This window comes from Spermophilus citellus (genome assembly GCF_964194105.1).
Source record: "Spermophilus citellus genome assembly, chromosome: 8".
NCBI lineage: Eukaryota > Metazoa > Chordata > Mammalia > Rodentia > Sciuridae > Spermophilus > Spermophilus citellus.
In genome coordinates, this window is record NC_138189.1 from 28502095 (window position 1) to 28526456 (window position 24362).

At 33.5% G+C, this 24362-nt stretch overlaps 1 protein-coding gene and 1 pseudogene across 2 annotated transcripts in view; both read right to left on the minus strand.

The window, feature by feature from the left end:
* The window catches only part of ARAP2 (ArfGAP with RhoGAP domain, ankyrin repeat and PH domain 2), a 188698-nt gene that overhangs the window by 21113 nt on the left and 143223 nt on the right, over window positions 1-24362 (minus strand). The window contains exons 27-28 of the mRNA XM_081303707.1: window positions 17468-17596; window positions 5312-5439 (exon numbers count right to left, since the gene is read on the minus strand). Coding sequence (XP_081159833.1) covers window positions 5312-5439; window positions 17468-17596 — 257 coding nt within the window. The remainder of the gene's footprint in view (window positions 1-5311; window positions 5440-17467; window positions 17597-24362) is intronic.
* Window positions 9288-9782, minus strand: LOC308654252 (synaptosomal-associated protein 29-like; annotated as a pseudogene). The gene has a single exon. The product of its transcript is annotated as a synaptosomal-associated protein 29-like (transcript).

Genomic DNA, 24362 nt, shown 5'->3' on the forward strand with positions numbered 1-24362 from the left:
GGTGGTCAGCATTCCATTGTAAGAGATATTCAAAGAGAAAGCTGACTTTTAGGAAAATGCAGCAGAGGTGACTGCTGGCCACCTTTGTCAGAGGTCAATCAGATCACAGCCAATATGTCCTCTCTGATAGTTCAGACAGTCATTCCCTTGGACACAGTACCAACAAATAGCAGTGGGGTAGAGTAAGAGGCAGCAATTCCAATAGAACAGGGAGGGTGGCCACGCATGTGTAAGGAGGAGAAATACAAAAAAAACAGGCTTGCCTATGTTTTGAAGACCTTTTGTTAAGAGGTTGATAATCTAAAGTAACACAGTGAATTCCCCGAGCCACTTCTGGCACCCAAGTTCATTATTTTATAATATATTCTTTCTAAAAAAAACACCAATAAAATCATCAGAGAGATCAACAATTGTGAAAAGAAATATTTTTTTGTTGCAATCTTTAAAGTGAATATGCATGAAGAGGAACTGGAAAGATACTAATAAAACAGTCTTTATAAAAGGAAAATCACTTGGCAAGATGAATTTACTACTGGCATATTACAACTCTCTCTTTTGGTGTATATAATTTCTGGATAATTCCTCCAAAAAGTTCAATGCACTATATACTGTTATAAAGTCTGTAATCTGTTGCTTCAACCACCACATTTCAAAGTAAAACTTTTAACTAAGCCAATTAAATAAGCATGCTTGAAAAATTATTTCTGTAGCTAAAAGGAGTTTGCTTATTAGTGTGTGCAACTTTTAACGACGCCCTTTACTTACTTGCTTTTTTCACACTATTAACAGTATCATGGCAATATTCTTTGAAACCTCTCACCTTTTATGTAAATCAAGTCTGAAAACATTTTAATTAACATTTTTCTGTGCAGGGAAAACTTGCAAAACAAAATATACCTTCCCCTGTGTATTACCCTAATTTGTTGTTAATGAACATTCATAAATTATCTCTAATTAACACAAAGATGCTTTAAATACACTTCTCAATTTGGAATTTCGACACTTCTCAATTTGGAATTTCGGCTCCCTTCTCAGGAAATCATTTTTTGAATACATACAAGTACAGATATATTAATGGCAAATGTCAAAACACAGCCAAATCTTTACTTAAGTTGGGGGATTTTACCATTGATTATTACTTGTGCAACTGCTTGAAAAGTTAATACTGGCAATGACTTCACCATCAATATAAATAGGGACTTATGTTCAATATGAAAAAATAACTGGCAAAGTAAAACTGTGTGTTGAAAGTAACAGTAACTTTAGTTTAAAGAAAAACGATCTCTCATCTGCTTTCTTCACTGTGCAAATTAAAATATCAGTTGCATTAATAATTTATTCTGACAGATGTGTAAATGAAATTTTTAAATATTTACTAATTAGACTATAAACCCTTAATCTGTTGTCACTGTGATTTAAAGAATAAATGTGCTTGGTGTCCTTAAAGAACACTACCTTTCAGACAGGGTACTAGCACACAGCAGTTTGTATAAATTATCTTAGAGCAAGATGATCCTTTTAAAGGCATACAAATTCTTAAAACAAATTCCGTTCAGGGATATATATAATTCTTCATCTCAGAAAAACCATCTCTTAAGAGTCACTGCTCCATGAACTAGTTTCTTTGAGGCAGATAGCAGAGTTTACATCAGCCTGGAGGATAATTATGAATAATTAAATTGTATGCATAACCATGTTTCAAAATATTTAGTACCATTTAATGAAAAAGAGCTATCCTTTTAAAATAAAATCCTGTGAACAAAAACAGCAAGCTAAAATAATGCGAAGTATTAAGGTTTTTAGTAAGTTCTTTCATAGAGCCTTTCAAATCTGACACCTGAGAATGAATTCTGACTCTACTACTTACTTGTTATGTGGTCTTGGGCAAGTTTGTAATGTCTTTGTGGCTCTATTTATTCATATGCAAAGTAGGAATAATCATAGTACTGATTTTATGTTGTTGTTGTTGTTGTTTTTTAATAAAGATAGCATGACACAATCCCAGTGAAATGGACAGAACTCTGCTTCGCCTACAGTAGCCATCTGGGTGTTAGCTGGAACTATCACTACCATTGTGACTGCCATCACTACCACTAATGACAACTAGTTGTTTCTAGTGACCTTCCCCTGATGCACAATGGAAGAAGTTTCCTTGGTAGGACTAAAAAGCTTAGGCTGATTTTTTAATGCTTCAAGCTGACACCCAACTCAAAGTACCTAATGACTAACATATTATGTATATGAAAGAACAATTATTAAGGAAATCAGCCCAGAAGATCAAGGTGAGTGGCCTATTATCAGAAACCAGAAAATTTTTCTTTATCAGATTCTATTCTATATGACTAAAACAATGATCTGTAAAGTCTAGCTTTAACTTGTACAATCACAAAATTTATGAACCTTAAAATCAGGTGTGCTCTATTCACATATCTCCAAATCCCTGTGCCTTATTTCTACAAATTCTACTATCCTTCTCCTGATAAAACTAAAGGATGATAATAAACATTAACAACCATGTGATAAGGCAGACTCCCTTCTGGGTGTGTCAAGTGGAATAGTAAGGTTCGAGTACAGTATATAACACAGTTTCCTGAGTAGAGGAACAAAAATTGCAGAATTTCAGGATCTTCTGTTGTCCTCCTGGTTGTACATTCCACTGCCCTGGAAGAAGGCAGATGCAGGATGCACAAAGAAAGTAAGAATGCTGCTAAAATTGATTTATGCCCACACAGAGGCTGCCCTACTCCCTACTGGAAGAATATATATATAAGGAAAGCAGTTATAGCATGTGGAGACACAAGGAGCTCAAGAGAAGCCACACACAAAAAGGGAGGGGGAGGGAGAGGGAGAGGGAGAGGGAGAGGGAGAAGGAGAAGGAGGGGGGGGGGAAGAGAGAGAGAGAGAGAGAGAGAGAGAGAGAGAGAGAGAGAGAGAGAGAGAGAGGAAAACAATGGGGCTACATATTTGGAAAGCAGCCTCATAGTGGTTTTTTTTTTTTTTTAAATAATATATTAACAGATGTTCTTGGTCTGGTTATTCTCTGTACATTCCCACAGCAGAACACGGTCAAGTGTCTTTCACTTAAAAAATGCAAGCAACGTTTACACAAGGAAATATTCAGTATAAAGTGAATATTCAGTATAAAAACAGTCTCCAGCACCTGATGACTGCCATTCTACATTGAAAACAATGGCCTTGGTACCATATGAATCTCAAGAAGAAATGTTACTGTATACAATCCTGTGACCCACATCCACAACAGGATGGAGAAATTGCCCTACTGATCTTTCCATTGGAAATTTCATAGCAATTTTCTATCCAACTCCCCCAATTTTCTGACTTCTGTTACCATAGAATGGTTTTGCATATGGTACTATTTTGCACCAAGCTTCTTTTGTTTAACAGGTTTCGAACATTCACCAATATTGCTGCATGCATTAGAATCCAATCATTTTTATTGATGAGTTGAATTCAATCCTACGAATGTTGCATTTTTTTTGTTAGACATTTGGAATGTTTCTAGGCTTTAGTTTTTACAAATAAAACTAATTTTAAGGATGTAGTACCTATGAATAGAATTAATGGATCATGGGTAAAAGAAAAAAAAAAAACTTATTTTAAAAACTGCTGCCAGGTACAGTAAGGCATACCTGTAATCCCAGAAAGCTGGGAGGCCCAGGTAGGAGGATTGCAAGTTCAAGGCCAGCTTTGGATACTTAGAGAGACCCTTATCAACTTAGTAAGACCCTGTCTCAAAAAAAATAGTGTGGGGTTGGCATTATAGCTCCGTGGTAAAGCACCTCTCTGTTCAATTCCCAGTATCAGAACAAAACAAAACAAAAACAAAAAACCCTGCTAAATCTTTCTACACAGTAATTGTGTGATCTTATCCTTCCACAACAATTTATTTATGAGAGTTCTAGACAATCTGCATCCTTGTTAACACTGGGGTTTTCACTCATGATTTAGGTTAAATCAATGAGTACAAAGTAGTACCTCAGGGTTTTATTTATTTATTATTTTTTCTTTTTTTTTACAGACAGGATGTCAGTGAGTTGCTCAGAAGAGCCTCGCTAGGTTGCTGAGGCTGGGTTTGAACTTGCAATCCTCCTGCCTCAGCCTCCCGAGTTGCTGGGATTACAGGAGTGCGCCACTGCACCCAGCTATCATGGTTTTAATTTCAGTACCCAAATAACTAATGATATTAATCACTTTTAGTCCAATAGCTAATTGGACTTTTCTGTATGTTCCTTCCAGTGGTGTCTGTTCAATCCTTTGCTCTAATGTTTATTAGGCTGTTTTTTCTTATTGTTGCTTTGGAAGAGTTCTTCATATCCTGGATATGTGCTATGAATATTTTTTTCATCCTGGGACTTCTCTATTCATATTATTAATGGCATCTTTAAAAAAGTTATTATTTTTATGTGGTGGTGAGGATGGAACCCAGTGCCTCACACATGCCAGGCAAGTGCTCTACACACACAACCCCAGCCCTTAATGGCATCTTTTGAAGAGCATGCTACAATTATCATAGATACTTGTGAAATATTTCATCTTAAAATGTATTTTTACATACTTTCTTGTTTAAGCATTAAAGCCACCAGGACTGCTGGAAACATACTACTACTGTCATTTTACAGATTCAGAATTTGAGGTTGAGAGGTGAAGCTGCTTATTCACACAACCAGTTCTTAGTGGATATAAGATTTTCTAATGCTAAGTTCAATTTTCTCATAGATACAGCATTTATCTAACTCCCTGTATTTATCTTTAGTTCTCTATTCTATAATTATCTAATAAAGTTCTTCAGGGAATTTGAACTTAGAGGAAATAAGATTAAATGAATAAATATGACATTACATGAATCACTTCATTGAAATTTGTTGGAAAGACATTAAGATTTATTATAATGTTTGAATTTTGCCCTTCTATGCCACTTTTCATTAATTTCCATTAGCTAAACTTAACCCTCTTTTGCCTTAGGGTATGACACATTTTCTCTTAATTTTATTGACTAAGATCCAAATTTATACGCTAGTTTATGCAATACATTTTAAAGCTTTCTTCAGGGCTTAAGTTATTCTCTGTCCTAAAAAATTTAAGATGCTTAGATAGGCCATAGAAAATTCTCCCCTGTTATTACTGAGTACACTAATGCATATCCAGAGGCTGAAGGAAATCATCAGCTTACCATGCATTTTATTTACTGCAGGCAGGGACTTCGCCATAGATGGCTGAGAATGGTATGTAATGAATGCATCAATACTCAAATAAAAATGTATGCATGCTCAAATCTGACTCATACAATTACCTTTGGATCCTTGTAAAGAAAAAGGTATCCATCCCGTAAGACAAAATAGCGGTCTTGAAACTTATTTCCAGACAGTATTTTAGATGGTTCTTCTTTGATTTTCAAGACTCCTTCTTTGATACTTTTCTCTGTGAAATACAGCATTACTTCTGTAAGTTGGGTACATTTTCACTTTATTCAGAGTACAAGAGAAAACATTTGCTTACTTTCAGTTTTGACAATACAAAACAATAACCGTTACCACAAAATAGTTAAGGTGAGTTCCTGGGGAACACCTTTCGTCAAGGGTATTGTTCTTTATGCTCTACAGGCCCGCCAGGTCCATCCAAGTGCATGGACACAGAAAAGGCGCTAAGTCTGAACTGAGGTGTGCTGAAAGTAGGAAATATATACCAGATCTTGAAGACTTTGTTCAATTAAAAAGTATCCTGTCACTATTTTAAATGTTGATTACATGTGGAGGTATTTTGCATGTGCAAATAAATAAAACATTAGTAAGATAAAAAAATTAATTTCTCCGTTTTTTTTAATACTTTTCTCAAAATGTGGCTAGGACACAATTTAAAAGTACATGTGTGAATTATATTTCTATTGAACAGCCCTAATATAAAAATGCAAATAAAAGAAAACATCTTAAGAAATTCAAACTCAGGAAATCTAGGAATTCTAATTCAGGGATTCTAAGGGATTAGAAAAATTACTGTAAATATGAGATAGGCCAGAGTCCGAAAGGCTACAGTAGAATATTTAACAACAATTATATTTCATGAGCAATGCTGTCATTGTTCCATGCTTAGAAATTGCTTAAACTAATTCTATTAACAACTACTTTCTGGTGAGAACACTAAAATTTGTATTTGTATCATATGGATGATGAATCACCTGTCTAAAAGGTTCCCATGAAATCCAGATATTCAACTGACAAGAACTGAAGAAGAGCAGGGAAAAAAAAAAAAAAAAAAAACAGGATCTTGAGTCAAATGACCATTACACGTCATTCTGGTGTCAGCATCTGCTTTTCCCATAAACCAGAAGTAAAGACACCTATTCTGCAGGACTGCTGTGTCCCTTACATTGGAAAATATAACAAAAAAAGCCATAGGGCAAAATGCTGCTATCAGGATTTAAAATATCCATGCATAGTTTCTGTAATTTGCAAAATAACTTGAAAGGTTTCAGAAAGAATTCTTAGATTTAAAGCTAATAAGCTTTAGGTTTTTATTTTTTATTTTTTTGGATAAAACCTTTATATGACTTGCATCAGAAAATAAAGTTTAAAAATAGGTTAAAAATATGAGCATGGCATGACTAAATGAAAGCAAAAAATCTGGATTAAATCTGACCATAAACAAGAACACAAACATAGGTAATTAGCAAAACCAGATGGTGTTAATGACACATATACCAGCATGTACTAAATCATATGCCAACAAAGGTTCCTTTTAGGTATTTTATGACTATAAAATAATTACTTAAAATGTTCTACTAAAATTTGTCTTCTGGTACATTCTCTTAATACTCTGTTATGTAGAAACATATTGTTAGTGTATTTTACAGGTAAATAAGGAAAGATATACAGCAAGCAATTTAGGAAACACTGGATGGACTTAATGCTGAATTAGAATAGGAATGTGAAGAAATCCATATAATATTAATAGTTTAAAAGTAGGCAAAGAATTTTAAAAGCTAAAATTACATTGTGAGATATATTTTATATTGCTTATGCTAGACAAAACCCACTCAATTCCTTCTGATTGTACTCATCATTTTAATTATTGTTCAAATTAATAAACATCTAAAATCTTACCAATAAGAAAAAAAGCTAAGGCCTATTGTCTAAATGACCCATTCATTGGTCAAAGAGAAAGCAGGCTAAGGGAAAAAAATACCCATTTCTGACTTCGGGTGTATACTCATTAAAAATTCATTTTAATAGTAATTGTATGTAATCCAGTATGTTAGCTATATATTACTAAGGGAAACCAGAGGTAAGCTTTGAGAAGAAAATATGTTAAGGATGAGGGAAGAACACAAAGTAATTTGCAATATGAAATCTGAATATAAATGTTAAGAATATAAACAGCTTTCTAAAAGTTCTCACACCTAAATTTCTGTCTGCTCTCATGATGTTATAATACATTAAAAGATATCTATTTAGTAAGGGCGAAAATAAAGGTGCACATACACTTTGTTGGGCATTGTGCATGGTTGGAGGTAACAAAGTCAAGGTTATAGATTCAATATTTCCAGTAATTCACATTTCCATGCTGGTTAGCTACCGCATGGTCCCTAAACTTGGGGAGATTTTGCTCATACATTTGACTCTCTCCATCTTATCCCCAACAGAACATTCCCTGGCTCCAGATTAATCTAGCTCAGCAAACAAAAAGTGCATATCAGTTGGGTCCACCATGACTGCTCTCTAGGTGCTGTCAGCTCTGAGTTCAACTCTAGTCTGTTGGTATGAAATTTTCTTGGCTTGCATGTACTACTAAGATCTTCATTGTATGACAGCTTCCTCATAATTCTTGAGTTCTGGTAAGAACTCTGTGCTGTGTGTCTCTGTGCTATGCCTTTGGAAACTCTCTTTGGAATCCTGTGATACCTGGACTGTTCCATAACAGTCATATTTTTCTAACTGGAGGTCATATTTTTCTAACTCCTCACTTCAGAGCACTAATATTTCCAATGTTATATAAGCAGTCTTTCTAGCCAAACCCCTTACTATATAGTCATTCCATATTCATCATGTTCTCCTGATCTAATCAGAAGGTCAGGTATCACATATCATATGGTCCTATTTTTCCTATTTTGTTTCTCCTCCTCTTTTATAACCGTCCCTTGCTACATCTCTAATGCATTAGCTTTGTTCACATTTTGAACATCCTAAACTTTGGATCTCCTTTGTTTTTCTTGTGGTTAGTTTATCTAAGGGCTTACCAAATTTGTCAAAGAGCAAACTTTTCTTTGCATTGACCCTTTGTAATTTTTTAATTGTCAATTTCATTGATTTTGGCTCCGACTATAATAATTTCCTTTCTTCTAAAGGTTTTGGAATTAGTTTATCCTTCTTTCTCAAGGGTTTTGAGATGCATCAATAGGTTATTTATTTGGGATTTTTCTGATTTTCTTATATAGGCCCACACAGCTACAAACTTTCCTCTTAGAACACCCTTCATAGTGCCCACTAGTTTCAGGTACATTGTAGCTTTGATTTTAAGAATTTTAAATTTCTACTCTGCTTCTTCTGTCCTCCATTAATCATTCAAAAGTATAATGTTCAGTTTCTCAGTGTTCCTATAGTTTCTGCAGGGTTATTTAATTATTTTGGTGTTGATTTCTAAGCTTATTCTATCATGATCTGATAGAGAGTTGCTTGGTGGCCTAAAATATTGTCTAGCTCGGAGAAGGTTCCCATATACTGAGAAGAAAGTGGATTCACCTATTGTTAGATGAAATATTCTATAGATGTCTGTTAAGTCCATTTGATTTAGAATATTTTTCAGGTCCATAGAGTCTTCACTACATTTATATCTACATGGTGTATCTATTGATGAGATAATTAAATAAATTAAATAAATTGTACTGGGGTCTGAATCTTTAATTCTACTAATGTTTTAAGCAATTAGGTGCAATAGCGTTCGGAGCAGTGTGTAACTATCATTGTATCTTTTGTTGAAGTGTTCCCTTTTTGCTTGTGTGTCTCTTGCAAGGAATATATAGTTGGGTCTTGTTTTTAAAATTCATTTTGCCAACCTATGTCTTTTATTTGGAAAAGTGAGACCATTTACATTCAATGTTATTATACAGAGGTATTTATTAATTCTTGGCATTCTAATTTCTTTTTTTTTCCATCTCAACAAAAATCCTCTTAAGACCATTCTGTTATATTTGCAAACACACATTAATTTACATACTAAATAATACACGAAATTTCTTGAGAGTTTAAAATGAGATCTTTCCAATCTTTTCATCTTTAGAATTCCCAAACTTTTCTTTCTGTGCTTTTTATGTTGATATCTAACTTGTCCACTTTAGTTGTGAGTTGGTCAAGAATGTCATCTTGCTCAATTTCTGTATTTATCCCTAGGGCTATGTGCTTGAGACCACCTAGTCCCATTAACAGTTCATCTAGGTTGCTGTCAATTTTCTGTTGATAGGCTTGAAGATGTAGGCTCTTTGGATAAAAGCATCTGTACTCATAGCAGAAATCAGGCCCTCCAAAGACAGAGCCTATATTATTTAGCTTTCTGAGGTTTGGGTGGCTGGGTTGGTACTTTGTCTCCTGTTCTGTACTTGTATTTATGGCTTCTTTTAATCTGCTGTTCTCCTGGGGAGTGGGCGTACCATTCTATTCAGGTAGGGTCTCTGTTGATTTGAATTTGAAGTAACTGATGAGCCCCCAAACACACTTAATGCTACTGATATGTTTCTTACCCATCTTCAAACCTTGATCCATTTTGTCTACCATTTTTTTTTTTTTCTGTGTGTTCTGGTACTACTAGCTGCTAAACTAGTTCATAAGGGACAGGGACCTACTAGTGTTGGTGGCTCTGGCCTCTTCCCTGCACAGCACATCCTACCATAGGTACTGGTGCCTATCGGCAGGTGCTGTGGGTCTATGAGGGAAGTTGCAGGCATCCCTCCAACTGGCTGGATGAGAGTCTTTGTCTTCCTCATACAAAGGGCTGTAGCTTTTTGGGTAGGCAGACATGGTGCCAGTGAGAGTCTCTGTCAGGGAAAGAGGAAGAATGTGGCTAGCAGTGGCCAAGAACCGTGCCCTGTCCTTCAATCCTCCATTCTGACTTATTTATAATGTTTAACTTGGTACTTTTTCTTATCTCCTTACCTACTTTTCAAATGAGATTTGTTCATTTGAGAGTTGTGGGTTTTGTTTTTTATTTCTTCAGTGTGAAGTATCTTTTTAAAGGTATTTTCTGCATTACTAGCTTAATGATCATGAATTCTTCTAGTTTTTGCTAATCTTGGAAGGTTTTTATTTCTGTTTGGTTTTGAAGGATACTTTTGCTAGATATAGTCATCTTGGTTGACAGTTATTTTCTTTCAGGAATTAGAAGACATTATTCTAAGCCATTCTGGATTTTAGAATTTGTACGAAGAAGTCAGAAGGAATTATGATTGACTTGTCTGTAAATGTGACCTGATATTTTTTCTTAAGACTTTTAAACTTCTTTGTTCAGTATGTTAGGCATTTTAATTACAATATGTTGTCAAGAGGTCCTGTTTTGATCTTGGCTACTTGGAGTTCTAAATGCCTTCTGTCTATGGATGTCTCCTCTTCTGAAGATTTTGAAAATTTTTCTGTTATTATTTCCCAGAAAAGATTTTTCATTCCATTAGCCTGCATCTCACAATGTTCTTCAATTCAAATGATTCTTATATTTCATCTCTTAATATTGACCCAGGGTTCTTTTGTATTCTGGTCATAGTTACTTCTTTAATGTTTCTCTTTCTGAATGTTAAAGGCCAAACATTTCATCTTTCATCTCTAAGACTTTGTCTTCAGGATGGCCTATTCTATTAGACTTTCAACTGAACATTTTGATTTATTGTGTCTTACAGGGAAACATAGCAACAGGCTGAAAGTGAAAGGATGGAAATTGATATACCATGAAAATGGAGCCTGACAACAAGCAGGAGGAGCTACTCCTAGGTCCAAAAAAAAACAGACATGAAGCCAAAATCTTTGCCAGTTGCTCTTCTGACAGGGTAGTAATATCTAGAATACACAAAGAACTAAAAAAAAAAAAAAAAAAAAAAACTTAACACACACACACAAAACAATGAATGGGATGAAAAAGACATTTTTTAAGAAAAGAAATACAAATGGCTAATAAATAAATAAATAAATGTTCAACATCCCTAGCAATCAGGAAAATCAAATCAAAACCATACGAGATTTGTTCTCACTCTAGTTATACTGGCAGCCATCAAGAAGACAAAGAATGAATAAATGCTGTTGAAATGAGAAAAATGTGCGTTTGTGTTAGTGGAACTGTAAATTAGTATGGCGACTCTGGAAATCAGTATGGAGGGTCCTCAAAAGACTAGGCATGGAACCAGCATACAGTGCAGCTATATCACTCCTTGGTATTTATCCTGAAGAATTAAAGTCATCATACTATAGTGATACATGCATGCCCGTGTATATAGCAGCCTAATTCACAATAGTCAAACTATGGAACCAGCATATATGTCCATCAACAGATGAATGCATTAAAAAATGTAGTATATATGCTCAATGGAGTTTCTTCAGCAATAAGGAAGAGTAAAATTATATCACTGGCAGGGAAATGGATGGAACTTGGAAATATTATGTTAAATGAAATGAGTTAAATTTAAAAAGTCAATGGTCATATATTTTTTCTAAGGGAAAAGAAAGGCAATAGTCAAATCTTATGAAAAACGAAGGGAGATCAGTAGAGTAGAGGAAGGCTCCAGAAGGAGGGAACAGGGCAGAGTAAGGGGAAATACTGGGGAATGATATTGGACAAAGTGTATTGTTATATCATGTGCATATACACATATATACCAGAAATCCCACCATTATGTATAACTATAATGCACCAATAAAAAATAAAGAAAAAGCTTTTAAAACAAATCTTAAAAAGTTCTTCCTAATATAAAATTGGGTATGATTTCCTTTGTTTGGTATTTATTCCATAGAAAATATATATTTCTTTAATTTGGAGGAAGCAGAATTACTAATACATTTTCACTCATTGTTTTACATTCATTCAAAATGAATTTCACAAAAATTTAAATATACAACTGAGAGAACACCAACGTGGACATAATAGCTTCTTGAAACTAAACTATTTCTCCCTTCCATTGTTTTATTAACACATGAAGATTTATGTTAGAACACAGTGGTTGAGATTTCCTTAATTCTGTAGTAGATAATAATAAAAATTAAGACTAGTAGATACAATAATATTGGGATACTGCAAGGAATAAATCTATTTCATAGGATATGCCAACTATACTCCCCATCACCACCACATTCCCAGTTGATTTTCCTTTTTGTTATTTTATGGAAGAGGATAAGATTAATAGAGCTAGAGGTTTAATGACAACTTTTGGTACATAATTTTCCATAAATAGTTAAATTATAAGTGTAGTTACTACTGAAACATAATTGATTAGAAAAGTGCAAGAGGCTCTTGAATTCTGTCTTCCATACTGAGACAAGAAGAACTGAACAAAGAATCATATTTCCCTGAATAAGAGACATTCAGTGTTGAAAGAGATGTCAAGGATAATCTACTTGAATTGTGTTTCAGCACTTGGAACCTCTCCATAAACATCCTGGCCTGAAATACTCATTTATCTCATGCTGTGTTTGTACCCTTGTATTTAAATAGGCTTCATATATTTAGATTTTCTGTTCCCACTGGGTAAAGATAATGCTTAACAATCCTTTAAATTTTCTATCTTGGAATTCCATATGAAACAGAAAGCTAATAAAACTCACCAATTGGTTTTTCCACTAGAGAGTCGCACTATCAGAGAAAAGACATTCACGGTCTATAGTAAATATAAAGGACTGTTATAAATATTCAAGAAAGTACTTTAACTTTAAGTGGACTAGATCTTACCTTCAACCTTTTACACATTTTGAATTTAAGAAGATTTAATGGGAAGTGGAGAACAAATAATTTCATGTAGACTATACTTTATGGGCTGCTTTTACTTCTGTCTGAATTTTATTTTATTTTCTTAACTCTATTGACAGTGAAAGTCTTTCCAGGTCTGAATTTTGCCCGAAGCAGTTTTGCATTTTTCATTATTCTAATATAAAATTTAATTCAAAACCATCTGTCATATACAACATCCTATATTTACAAACATGTAGGAATCTTATATTTAAGTTACAAATATATGTTGAAATTATTTCTTCTCTATTTCAATCATTAAGATTTTATTCTCATGAATGAAAATCTATTTGGACAATTTAAATAATTTTAGTGATTAAAATGAGACTTAAAGTAAAATTATTATGGAACCTTAAGAAAAGCTGTTGATAATTTCTGACTGAAAGTTTGAAACTCAATATAAAAGAATTATAGTAAAAGATGGACTATGACAAACTCTAAATAGCAACTTAAATGAAGTTTTATTATTCCTATCCCAATGTCTCAGCTTATAATCTGTAGAGTAGAAATGAAATTTGAGGTCTATTATCTTTCTTTTCAAGTTAATTAACTCCTCATTACAATAATGGCAATGGCACAAAATGTTTCTGAGAAATAAAATGCAGCTTTTGAAAAACACCAAATTGCTTTTTAAGTAGAGACAAAATAAAATTATTTTATTCTCATATATTTCTATAAAAGTAAAGTATGTTATTTCATTACCTTAACTGAATGAGTAGAAATTAAATGTAAGATGATCCTAAAATCTATTCCTACTTATGATGTCTATGTTTTAAATGGTTTATATAAAATGAGAGAATTGAAGAACTTAAAATCCCTAAAGTACAGTGAACACCAAGTTCTTGATTTAGAAAGTGTTGCAAGCATTATGTCAAACAGAAGTATAAACTTATAATTTATCCCTAAAAAAATCAGAAAACTGTCAATAAATCAAAGAAATACATATATGTGTCATATATGTATATAAAACATTTACAGAGAGAAAGTGAGAGAGAGAGAGTGTGAGTGTGTGTGTGTGTGTGTGTGTGTGTGTTTACCATATAGGTATAGTGCAGCATCTTTTATGTTTTGATGTCTATCTGGTTTTTGTTTGGTTTGGTCTTTGTAACTGCTGTTGTTTTGGCATTGGGGTTTGAACCCAGGACCTCTTACATGCTAAGCTCAGCTACCACTGAGCTACATCCCCAGTCTGAACTCTATGTTTTAATACAAGGTAACACATTAGCTATTCATTACTTAGAGAAAATGTGGTTGCATCCAACTACTTTTATATTCAAACTGCCGACTTCTACTTGAACTCTAACATGGAAGGAAAAAAAAATCTTAAAAATGGAAAACAGAAATTTTAACATCTTTCCTTTTCTGTTTTGAAGAACAATTATTTCTGAGATCATTTCAGTTTTCCTCCTAGTAAAGTGTCAGAGAAATCACATTTGATTTACTTTCATTACATTCCATTTAGATTCCAATTGTAAGATATAGTGTATATAATAAATGGAACAATAATTCAGGAGTAGCTGATCATTGATTGATTAGCAGACATTCACTAAGACAGAGTGGAATAAACACTTATCTTACCCAAAACTGAGCACAAAGTATACCCCATAGCAACCATTAATAAGCTCCAAGTTGCTGTGAGACACACAAAATTATGGGGGGAATCATGACTTAAGATATTGATTTTTTTTTTTAATATCAAAGCTAGGATAATCCTAGTTGAAATAAGACAGATGTGAAAAGAAGGATAATAAAAATGATTATTTTGCTTTGATTATCTGAATATCAGTCAAATAATTTTAAATGTTCATAAAATTTTATGGGATAAAAGTATTTTAAATTGGTAATAGCTGACAATAGGAAATGGCTCAATTAACAAATTTATTATTTTAAAATTCCATTCTTTTTCTTGCATAGACTTGATGTACTGATAGAAAGAACTATCAGTAGTATAATACCAGATGCTGCATATTGGATTGGCAAAATTATATAGAGATAGTGTAGAATAGGGATTTGTCATTGATAGCTCCCACTCTGTTAGAAGACTGAGGGAGACCAAAAAAAAAAAAAAAAAAAGCCCAATGAAGAAGTTTTCTGACATTTTACTCTAGGATAATGCTTTATTTAAATGTCTGAAATTATATCATGTAAGTCTGTCACTTTCTCTGCTCTCCTTGACTTCTCCAGTTTTTATGCAAGATGCTTTGTCTGGCCCTTAGAGACCAAATGCTCATCCAACAGAAGGGCTAATTTGTATCACATGTAGAGGATGCAATGGAATATAGCAGTATCACTGTAAAACCCAATCGAATACTCAGTTTGAGAATAGAACAAAAATACAACACGTCACTGCATGACATAAAGTTTCTTTTTGCCTTTAAACAACATAGAGGTTTTACTCACATATAATTGCTTTAAATCAACTCATGTATATCCTGGTTTTTTTCAAGGATTAACAGCACAGAATGATATCCTTGCTTTGGGTTACCCTTAGTCCTACATGACAAAATCTTCCTTTCTATCATTACATTTTAAGGTCTTATTTATTATAGATTTTTATTCACACAGCCAGCCCTGTAGCATTCAGTTATTATATGTATGTGTAAATTTCAAACATTTGGCAATGTGGAGAAATAGGGACATTTTAGAAGAATATTTGAAGAAAAAAGAAAATTTTCTTCAGAAAGAAAAAAATTAGATGGAAAACTAAGTTATCCTCTATGAGAAAATAAACTATGGGAAGTGACCACTTGTGTTTCATAATATTGACAGGATATGGCTCAATACTTTTTCATTACCTTTTTTTGGCAGGGAGGGGTGTGGAAGTAAAGATTGAATCCAAGACCTTACATATGATAGGCAAATGTTCTATAATTGAGAGCTACATCCATAGTCCATTTTTTTGCCTTGTTTTTCCTAATGCTTTTTCTTTATCCTGATATTAAAATGGAAGAATAACAGGCTTTTCGAGCTAGAACAGATTTCACAGATTATCTCAATTAAAATTGCCATCTGAATTCTACGTAATGCCTTGTACAGAGATGCCCTGTGTTTGGCAGGATCTTTAGCAGCATCCCTGGTCTGTATTCACTAAATATAGAAGTTCCAGTTTCCCAACCCCTTTCAAGTTGTGACAGTCAGAAATGGCTGCAGGAATTGCCAAATGTCTCTGGATGGCCAAAACATCCCTCGATGAAAACCACCACTGCTCTAAGGCATGGATCCATGATGCACTCTTGTGATTATAGAGACATTATATGGTAATTCCTAAGAATGAATGGGGAGGAAGTATCAAGATTATAGGTAGGAGTAGTAACTCAAAATATAGCAAAGCCCTCTGAAAGGCTAAATTTCTATGGCAAAAGAATAATATCTGTTTTATTTGGATGTTCATAAAAACAAAGCATTTTGCAAGAATACTTCCACATAAGTGTAAGATACAAAGAACAGGATCGTCAAATCAGAAATTTACCACATTAGCTTTGGCATAGTTAAAAGCTCACTAATCATAGCTTTTAGTGTGTAATTTTTGAACTGAGCAAGTTTATACCATTTTAGAACTGTACAGCACTCCTCATCCTTCATCCTTTTTTTGTTTGTTTATTTGTTTCTCTTAATAATTAGAAGGCAGACCAATCTGTTATCAAAGCTACTGTTCGGTATGTAAGCAATCTGAAGCAAGTTACTCAAGTTCTCTTATCTTCTCTTGTCTTTAATTGTAAAATCTGTATGACAAGATGACCAACAGGGGAATTTTTAAAAGTTTTAGTAAACCTCAGTGCCTACAGAACATGAATAATCATATGTAATTAACAAAACAGTAATGGTGATTTTAAATATAACTTATAAAGTTTGTGATTAATTTCATATTAAAAAACTTAAATCCTTACATATGTTCAGAGATTGTCTTATACAGTTCACTTGTATGAGCTAACTGCTTATTTAACCTTACGTACATTATGTTCTTCCAGATGAATGGAAAGTATCCTTGCTGAAAGTGTTTAATTCTGTTCTTATTTGTTTTTCAATGTCATGGTGAAAAAGTGAGACTTATACTAAGCACTTGATCTTAGAGCCAATCTTTTGTATACAATTTTTTGGCCAAAAATTTTTCCTAAAGAAAAACATAATTCTTAAAAAAAGAAGAAGAAGAAAAACATAATTCTAGGAAAGGACTCATCATCAGTCTCACATTTGGAAAACCCATCAGCACAAAAATGGCAAACAACCCTTAAAAACACAAACCATTGCTTCCAAAAACTTTTTAAACTTGGTATCGTCAAATTATCAACTGTTACCTTGAGACTATGTGCTAGAAGATTTACCCTTATTCATATACTCTTCTTTTCTATGATACCATGTAATCAGATTCTGTGTTTAGCTATTAATTTTTTGCATTTTAAAATACCACTTGTGTCATAATAACTATCCGTTAATGACTTAAACCAGCAACTGTCACTGCAAGTGAAGCAATGGCATATACCTCTGTGGTGTTTAATCACGTCCATGGTTAAGAATTTCTTCACCACAAGATAAGCTGAGCCTGGTTCCGCTAATGAACTCCACCGAAGCACCTGCTCCAACACGTTTTCTGTGTAGTGAAGAGGACGCTCTGCAAACATAAAACCCAAATCAAAATGAAAATAAAAATATGAAAATTATCATGTGTAACTAATTAAAACAAATTAAAACAGAAAATTATTTTGTCATAAATTAAAAAGTAATTTTCAATGATCTGTACACAACAGATACATAATTTATCTTATGTATATGTTTACACAATAATAGCATCAGAACTGTATTTGAGACACTGATACCTGAAACACTATTAGCACATAACAAAATTTGTTGTATAAATTATTCTGTGTGGGAACACTTGTTTTTTATGCAATTATCTTTTAAATTTCATAATTACCTTGTTTTAGATAAAACTTAGTATACTACCTTTAGTAGAATAAATATGTATCTTATTGTAACTTCTGTTTAATTCAGGTAATATTCAGGTTTGCTTAGGAAGAGCTATTTGCATATGCAATTAAATAACTTTAAAAGGACTAGAAAAATTTATTTTATCCAATATTAATAAGCATGAATTAATCCTGTGTTTATCCCATTAGATTAGAATATTATAACTTCTGATCAATACAAGTGAACAACATATAGTTGGTATTTTCACAGCCAATTAATATGAAATTATAAATATTACTACACAGAATATGTAAAAATAATTATAAGAATAATATTTAATAATCTCTAACTATTAGTAGAAATATCAATCAGAAACACAATGTTGCAATATTATACATTAAATGTTGATGAAGGAAAATGATTGAGGCTAATAAAAAAGAAATTAAATGACAGCTTTAAGACTTCTCTTTGATGAATCTTTATCTCTATATATTTTGTTTTAGAAAAATGTGTCATACATTCTTAGCATCGAGTTTAAAGAAAAGTTTTATAATTACAATCAAAGCTTCACGGAAAGTTTTTTTGATCAAAATATGCCAATCAATTAAGAAATTAAAATGTAACAACAGAGGCATATGCTTGTAAAAAAGACATTCAAACCTTTCAGTACACTAGAAATAGCATATTTGAAATAGGAAGAACAGAACTCTGACATGATGTTGATGATGCTTTACTAATATCATAGCCAGATATAAGTCAACTCAACTCTTTCAGATCCTCCTAAACATACAGCATATAGCACTTAAGTATTTTTTTAAAGTAGTACTGCTAATGACAAACAAGAAAGAGCATAGAAAAGGCATTGTAATCATATGTGAAACATGATATTGTAATTGGTAACAATATTTAAAAGTAAAATGGACTAAATATATCACATCTTCCCTAATGCCTGTCTGCATTGCTACTAATACGTGATTTGAGAAATCATCAATAATCTCAGTTTTGTAAGAGAACATGTGTTCTGCTTCCAATATAAAGTACCAGATTTTTGATTCTTAGCCAATAAACTAATATCCAGTGCTTCATTCTGTGCCTGTTGGAGCAAGCCTAGTTATTATTATAATGATAATTTAAAAAGAAAAACAAAAGTCAAACAAACAAAAACCACCTAAGAGTCATTAGTCTATACACCTTGAGGATTCTATTTACTGTTATATATCCCCTGCATACAGCATAGAACTGAGTACACAAAAGATGCTCAGTAAATATTTTAGGAATAAAATACTTTATGAATTTCTTTGATGGGCCATATTTTAACAGAAAGTATTTGTTATCAGACCAGACCAGAAAAATACACATAATTACTTATAAAACCAGACAAAAGCATTTTGTGCTGTATCAATATTGGTGTCCCTTCAAATAATTCTCCAAAAGCTTTGGTGAGCAAAGATGATAATTGCCCATAATTTGCCCAAATTATAACTCAATCACTGATTAACCCATTAGTTGGTTATAATTGGAATTAGAGGTATTCAAATATAAAACTTATTATAGAATAAGCACTCCCTTTATATTTGGCAATACATAATTCTTTATTCTAGGACACTATTATCCCATTAACAATTGTCATTTCTGGAATAATACCCATTTCAATAGTATACGTGTGTGTATATGTGTGTGTGTGTGCGTGTTTGTGTGTATATGTGTGTACATATAATATATATACATAAAGAGAGTTATTTTATATTAGCTACCACTTTAAATTCTCACAATAATACTCTTTGGTACATATTACTACTATTATTCATATTTTACACATAAGAAACCTATCACATATTTCAGCTTTTTCCCCAAAGCCATATTAACAGTTTAGTGAGAAACAGACTTGAACCCCAAACACATCTGATTTTAAAGCCCCAAATCTTAACTATTACCCTGAATTTTACTTTGATCAAGTATATAAACCTCCACATGATGGCTTCTTACATATAATTTGGGGGAAAACATAATTAGAACTTACTAAGATTCTTTTGAGTACTGGACAAGGTAACAAATACATAAACAAAGTAAAAAGCACTTGAATTCAAAAATCCTCCTTTAATTTTCTACCATTCCTAAGAAGATGTTAAGGAAACAACCACAAGAGAATTTCAACACCCTTCCTGTAAGGAAACTGATGGTTGAGCAGTTGGTTTGACAATGCAAAAATAATATTCTTAACTGGAATAGAGTAAGTGGCTTGAAGTAAAACTCACTCTCCTTTATTACAAGATTAAATTGCTAATGCAACTTCCAAATGTCAGACATTTATATAAAGAAGGGTCACTAATACATACTATTGCAAGTAGATACTACAGTGATAGACCTACAGTTTTCCTAATTATACTGAAATATATCACAGCAGGTATAGAGGTCATGTAACTTAAATTTAGTTACAAAAAGCTAAGTATATTTTTCACATCAGAATCAAAGTACGAAATACATTAGGGGGAAAAAGCCTTACAAACTCTAGGTCCTAAACACAGAGCTGGAAAACATGATGGGAAGATAAATACATATTAGACTCTCAAATGCATTACTGGCATTAATTAGAAAGGGATAAGGAGTAGGAAAAATGATTGAGTCCTCAAGCATTGTTGGAATATAAATTATTAGACATAAACAAATTTTAATTTATAGTTGCATTTGAAACCATCTGTCATGAGAGATTATATAGTGTGTATGTCACTTGGCATTAGGGCATTACTGAGAAATAAATAGTTCTTTTGGATACTAGAATGAAAATTGCCAAGCCCTCAGTGTACTCCTTTGGAGGAAAGAGGTCACATTGGCAGTTATTTAACTGGGTTAAAGCACAACAGTATTGATTATTTAAAATTCTATGCAAAGAATGAACCTGGCCTCTCTTGTTAAATAAAAATCCATTCATTTTCCACCTGAAATAATATTTTATTTGTTGTCCTTAAGTTTCTGGTAGTAATAACACAGGGCTCCCAGAGACAATTGCTACTTCCCCAATAACCAAATTCTTAGTGCCAAACTTAGAACTGTGAAAGCCTTTCTCTAATGATCTACATCATCAGAGGGGAGCAGTGGTTTATGTACCAATGAGGAGAAGAGCTAGAAAGGATCCTGACTAAAATAAAGAGATCTGTATCATGGCAGCTATGAGGGAGGAACCAGCAAACATTTCACTATGATCTTACTACACAGAAAGTAACTGCTTCATAAACTCAAAACTTGCAATAAAGCTCACTGAAATGAGACTCCTTAGGCAGTTCATCTATTTCAAGTCGTGAAAGACCTCAAGGCCCAGCGATTACACTAGTGGACAATAAGGTCAGTTTTAGGATTAAGTATTAAAATCACGGCATACTTTAGAAGAGTAGCTGTTGATAGAGGGGTTATCATCTCTGCTACACTTGGGACTTGAACATCTCCCAAAGGCTATGTGTTGACAGCTTGGAACAATAGCCTGTGATGATATTGGGAGGTGGTGGAATCTTTAAGGGCTGGGGCCCAATGTAAAAAAGTTAAGGCACTGGGGTCATACCCCTGAAGAGGATACTGCGATCCTAGACCCTCCTTTCTGCTTTCCAGACACCTTTAAGTTAGCAGCTCTGCTCTACCACATGCTCCCCACCCTCACCACCTGCCCCAAACCAATGGAGCCAATTGACCATGGACTGAATACCTCTGAAACTGTGAGCCAAAAACAACCTTTTCGTCTTTATATAAGATTTTATCTCAGAGATGGAAAGCGACTAACAAAGAACATTGGTACCAAGAAGTGGTATGTTCATAACTAACAATGTGATTCAGGAGCTTTTGGAACTGGTTTGCAGAAAGAGTTTAGAGAAGCTGGCGAGAGAAAGCTTAGAATATTGCAAGCAGAAATTAATGGATGATTCTAATGGAGACTCAGAAGACTAGATGGACAGGAATATAGAGAGTAAATTTAAGATGGAAATGAGATATTTATTGGTAACTGGACTAGAGGCTATTCATGTTACATTCTGACAAAGAGCTTTACATTTTGCCCATGTGCTGAGACTTTGCAAGAAGCTGAGTTGAAAGGTGACGAACTAATTAATCTAGTGGAAGAAATTTTAAGGCAGCATAGCACCAAGGCAGTGTGGCTTGGGAATTGGTGGATGCTTTGAGCTAGATTTTCAGTGAAAACTGGAAGCAAAAAGCAGAGAAAAGACTGGAAAAAACTTGCAGTTTGGCCTAAAAGGAGTGAGTTAAAAGGTATAGTCAAGGAAGTTATGAAGATTAAAGCCATCAATAAAAACCAAGTACCACGTACCAGGAGAGTAAGAAAGATGCTTGGAGGACATCAGAGGAATGGTAAGGTCTCACAGCATGATCAAACGTACATACAAAAAGGTTAACTTTTACTCTGATCACACAGGGCTGCCAGCTAGTAATTTGCTTAGGATCACTTATGTTAAGCTACCAAGAAGGCCACTGTAGCCGGTTCACAGAGGTATTGATACAGTTCATGTCAGTGGAAGACTTTGGCATTGTCCACCTGGTGCTGATTTTGCAGGCATGCAGAAAACAAAAGTTAGTTACAGGGTCCTGGAAGCTTCCACTGAGATTTCAAAGGAAAGCCTGAGTGTCCAGGGAGTGTGTGGTGTATCTGGAGTTCCTGCCAGCCGACCTGACAGCATGATGCACAAAACTGTGAGACTGAAGGTGAAGTTACAACGGAGACCCCAGGAAGTTACAGATGACAGAATATGTAGCGACTGCTAAGGAAGGCTACCACAGGCCCAAAGTGACAGGGGCAAGCATCCATAGACAGATACCTCTGAAACTGTAAGCCAAAATAAAGCTTTCCTCCTCAGAAGTTGATTTATCTAAGGTATCTGTCATAGCTACAGAAAGCTGACAAACATGCTTTGCTACGAAGGGTTTGATCTTGTTCTAATAATTGGTGGAAGTGAGTCAAAGATGCTTGACATTCTTCAAGAAAGATCTGTGCTCTATCCAGAACAAATTTCACATGTCACACCAGGCATTCATTTAAAGGGAAATCCTATTTATAAATTAATTGAGCCTAGAATCTAATATTATTTTGTATGTTATATGGTTGAGTATTATGTATAAAATCAAGATGTAAAAGTTACCTAAATATTTTACATGATTATAACAAACTATTTTCCCATGAATCTGATTACCACAGAGAGACTGTGCTTTGTTTTAGGAAAAGCTTTTTCTAAAAACTGTTCTCCATTTCAACAATGATAATGCTACTAACATTGTTTGAGTCACAAATTGACATACTTACATCATCTGTATTTTTAAATTTCACATCAATTGAATTCAATTTATAGGTTTAAGGATCTATTTTTATCATATTTAACCAAAGACACATATAATTACAGATAGTTACATGGCATAATGCATACTTTCTGCTTATTTATTTTTATATTATAATGAGATGTTATACTAATTTTTTAAATAAGTATAATACATTATCTCAGGATAATATAGGAACAATATGGAATAGTTAGTGCACAAAAGAAGTATTCAATGTAACATGACAGAAAACTACTACTTTAAAATTTATAGGAAAATAAATAAAATAATAAAATAAAACATAGTACTCTGGTTTATTATCATTAATTAATTTATTCATTTTTGGTTATGTAATTACTTGGAGGATTTATTTTACATTGGAAAACTCACTAACTCCCTGATGACATTCTTCCTACCAATTAACAGTCTTGTGACTACCTAACCTAGTCCTTCATGTTTTTCTTCCTTTAATATTTCACTTTATCTTCTTTGCATGATACTTGAAATAAAGATTTTTAACATTTCAGAAGGTCAGACGATTCACACAGGCTCCATCTGCTTCAGTCTACCAACACAATCACAGGGCCTTTTCTTGTTTCCCTACCACTGCTCCTTTAGAAGCAGTGAAAAGAATTATTTATTTGTTTTTTTTCTTCTGGCCATTTCTGTATGTACTGTTAAGCAAACATTAAGGCCATGTCAAATTTAAATTCTTAATACCAAATATTTTTTCTCTTGATGCACATGGATAGTTCTTCTTTGGCTTAGACATTCATAAATCAAAATGACTTGATGTGTCCTAGTCTTTTTATACTTAATTAAAATAACATTTTCCTATTTTTTTAATTAGAAAAAATAGCAATGATTTTTAAAGATCCAATCCAATTTTAGTGTTTGTGAGGTGCTGTTTAATCACATGCAATTTGATAATCAGCCATTTTTAGGATGAGAATCCCTTGATTTTCTGAAAGGAATATCAAAAACTGTGTTTCCAGGTAGAATGTGATTCTACTTCTAGCTACAGATCCTTCCTATCCTCATTCATTCTGCCTGTTCCACTCAGTTGGGTCAGAGCTAAAGACAGAGCTCTAAGCTATGACAGAGGGACATGATTTAATCTGACTCAAATCTTGAGAGACTAAGTGTGGTAGGGAGTGGATGTT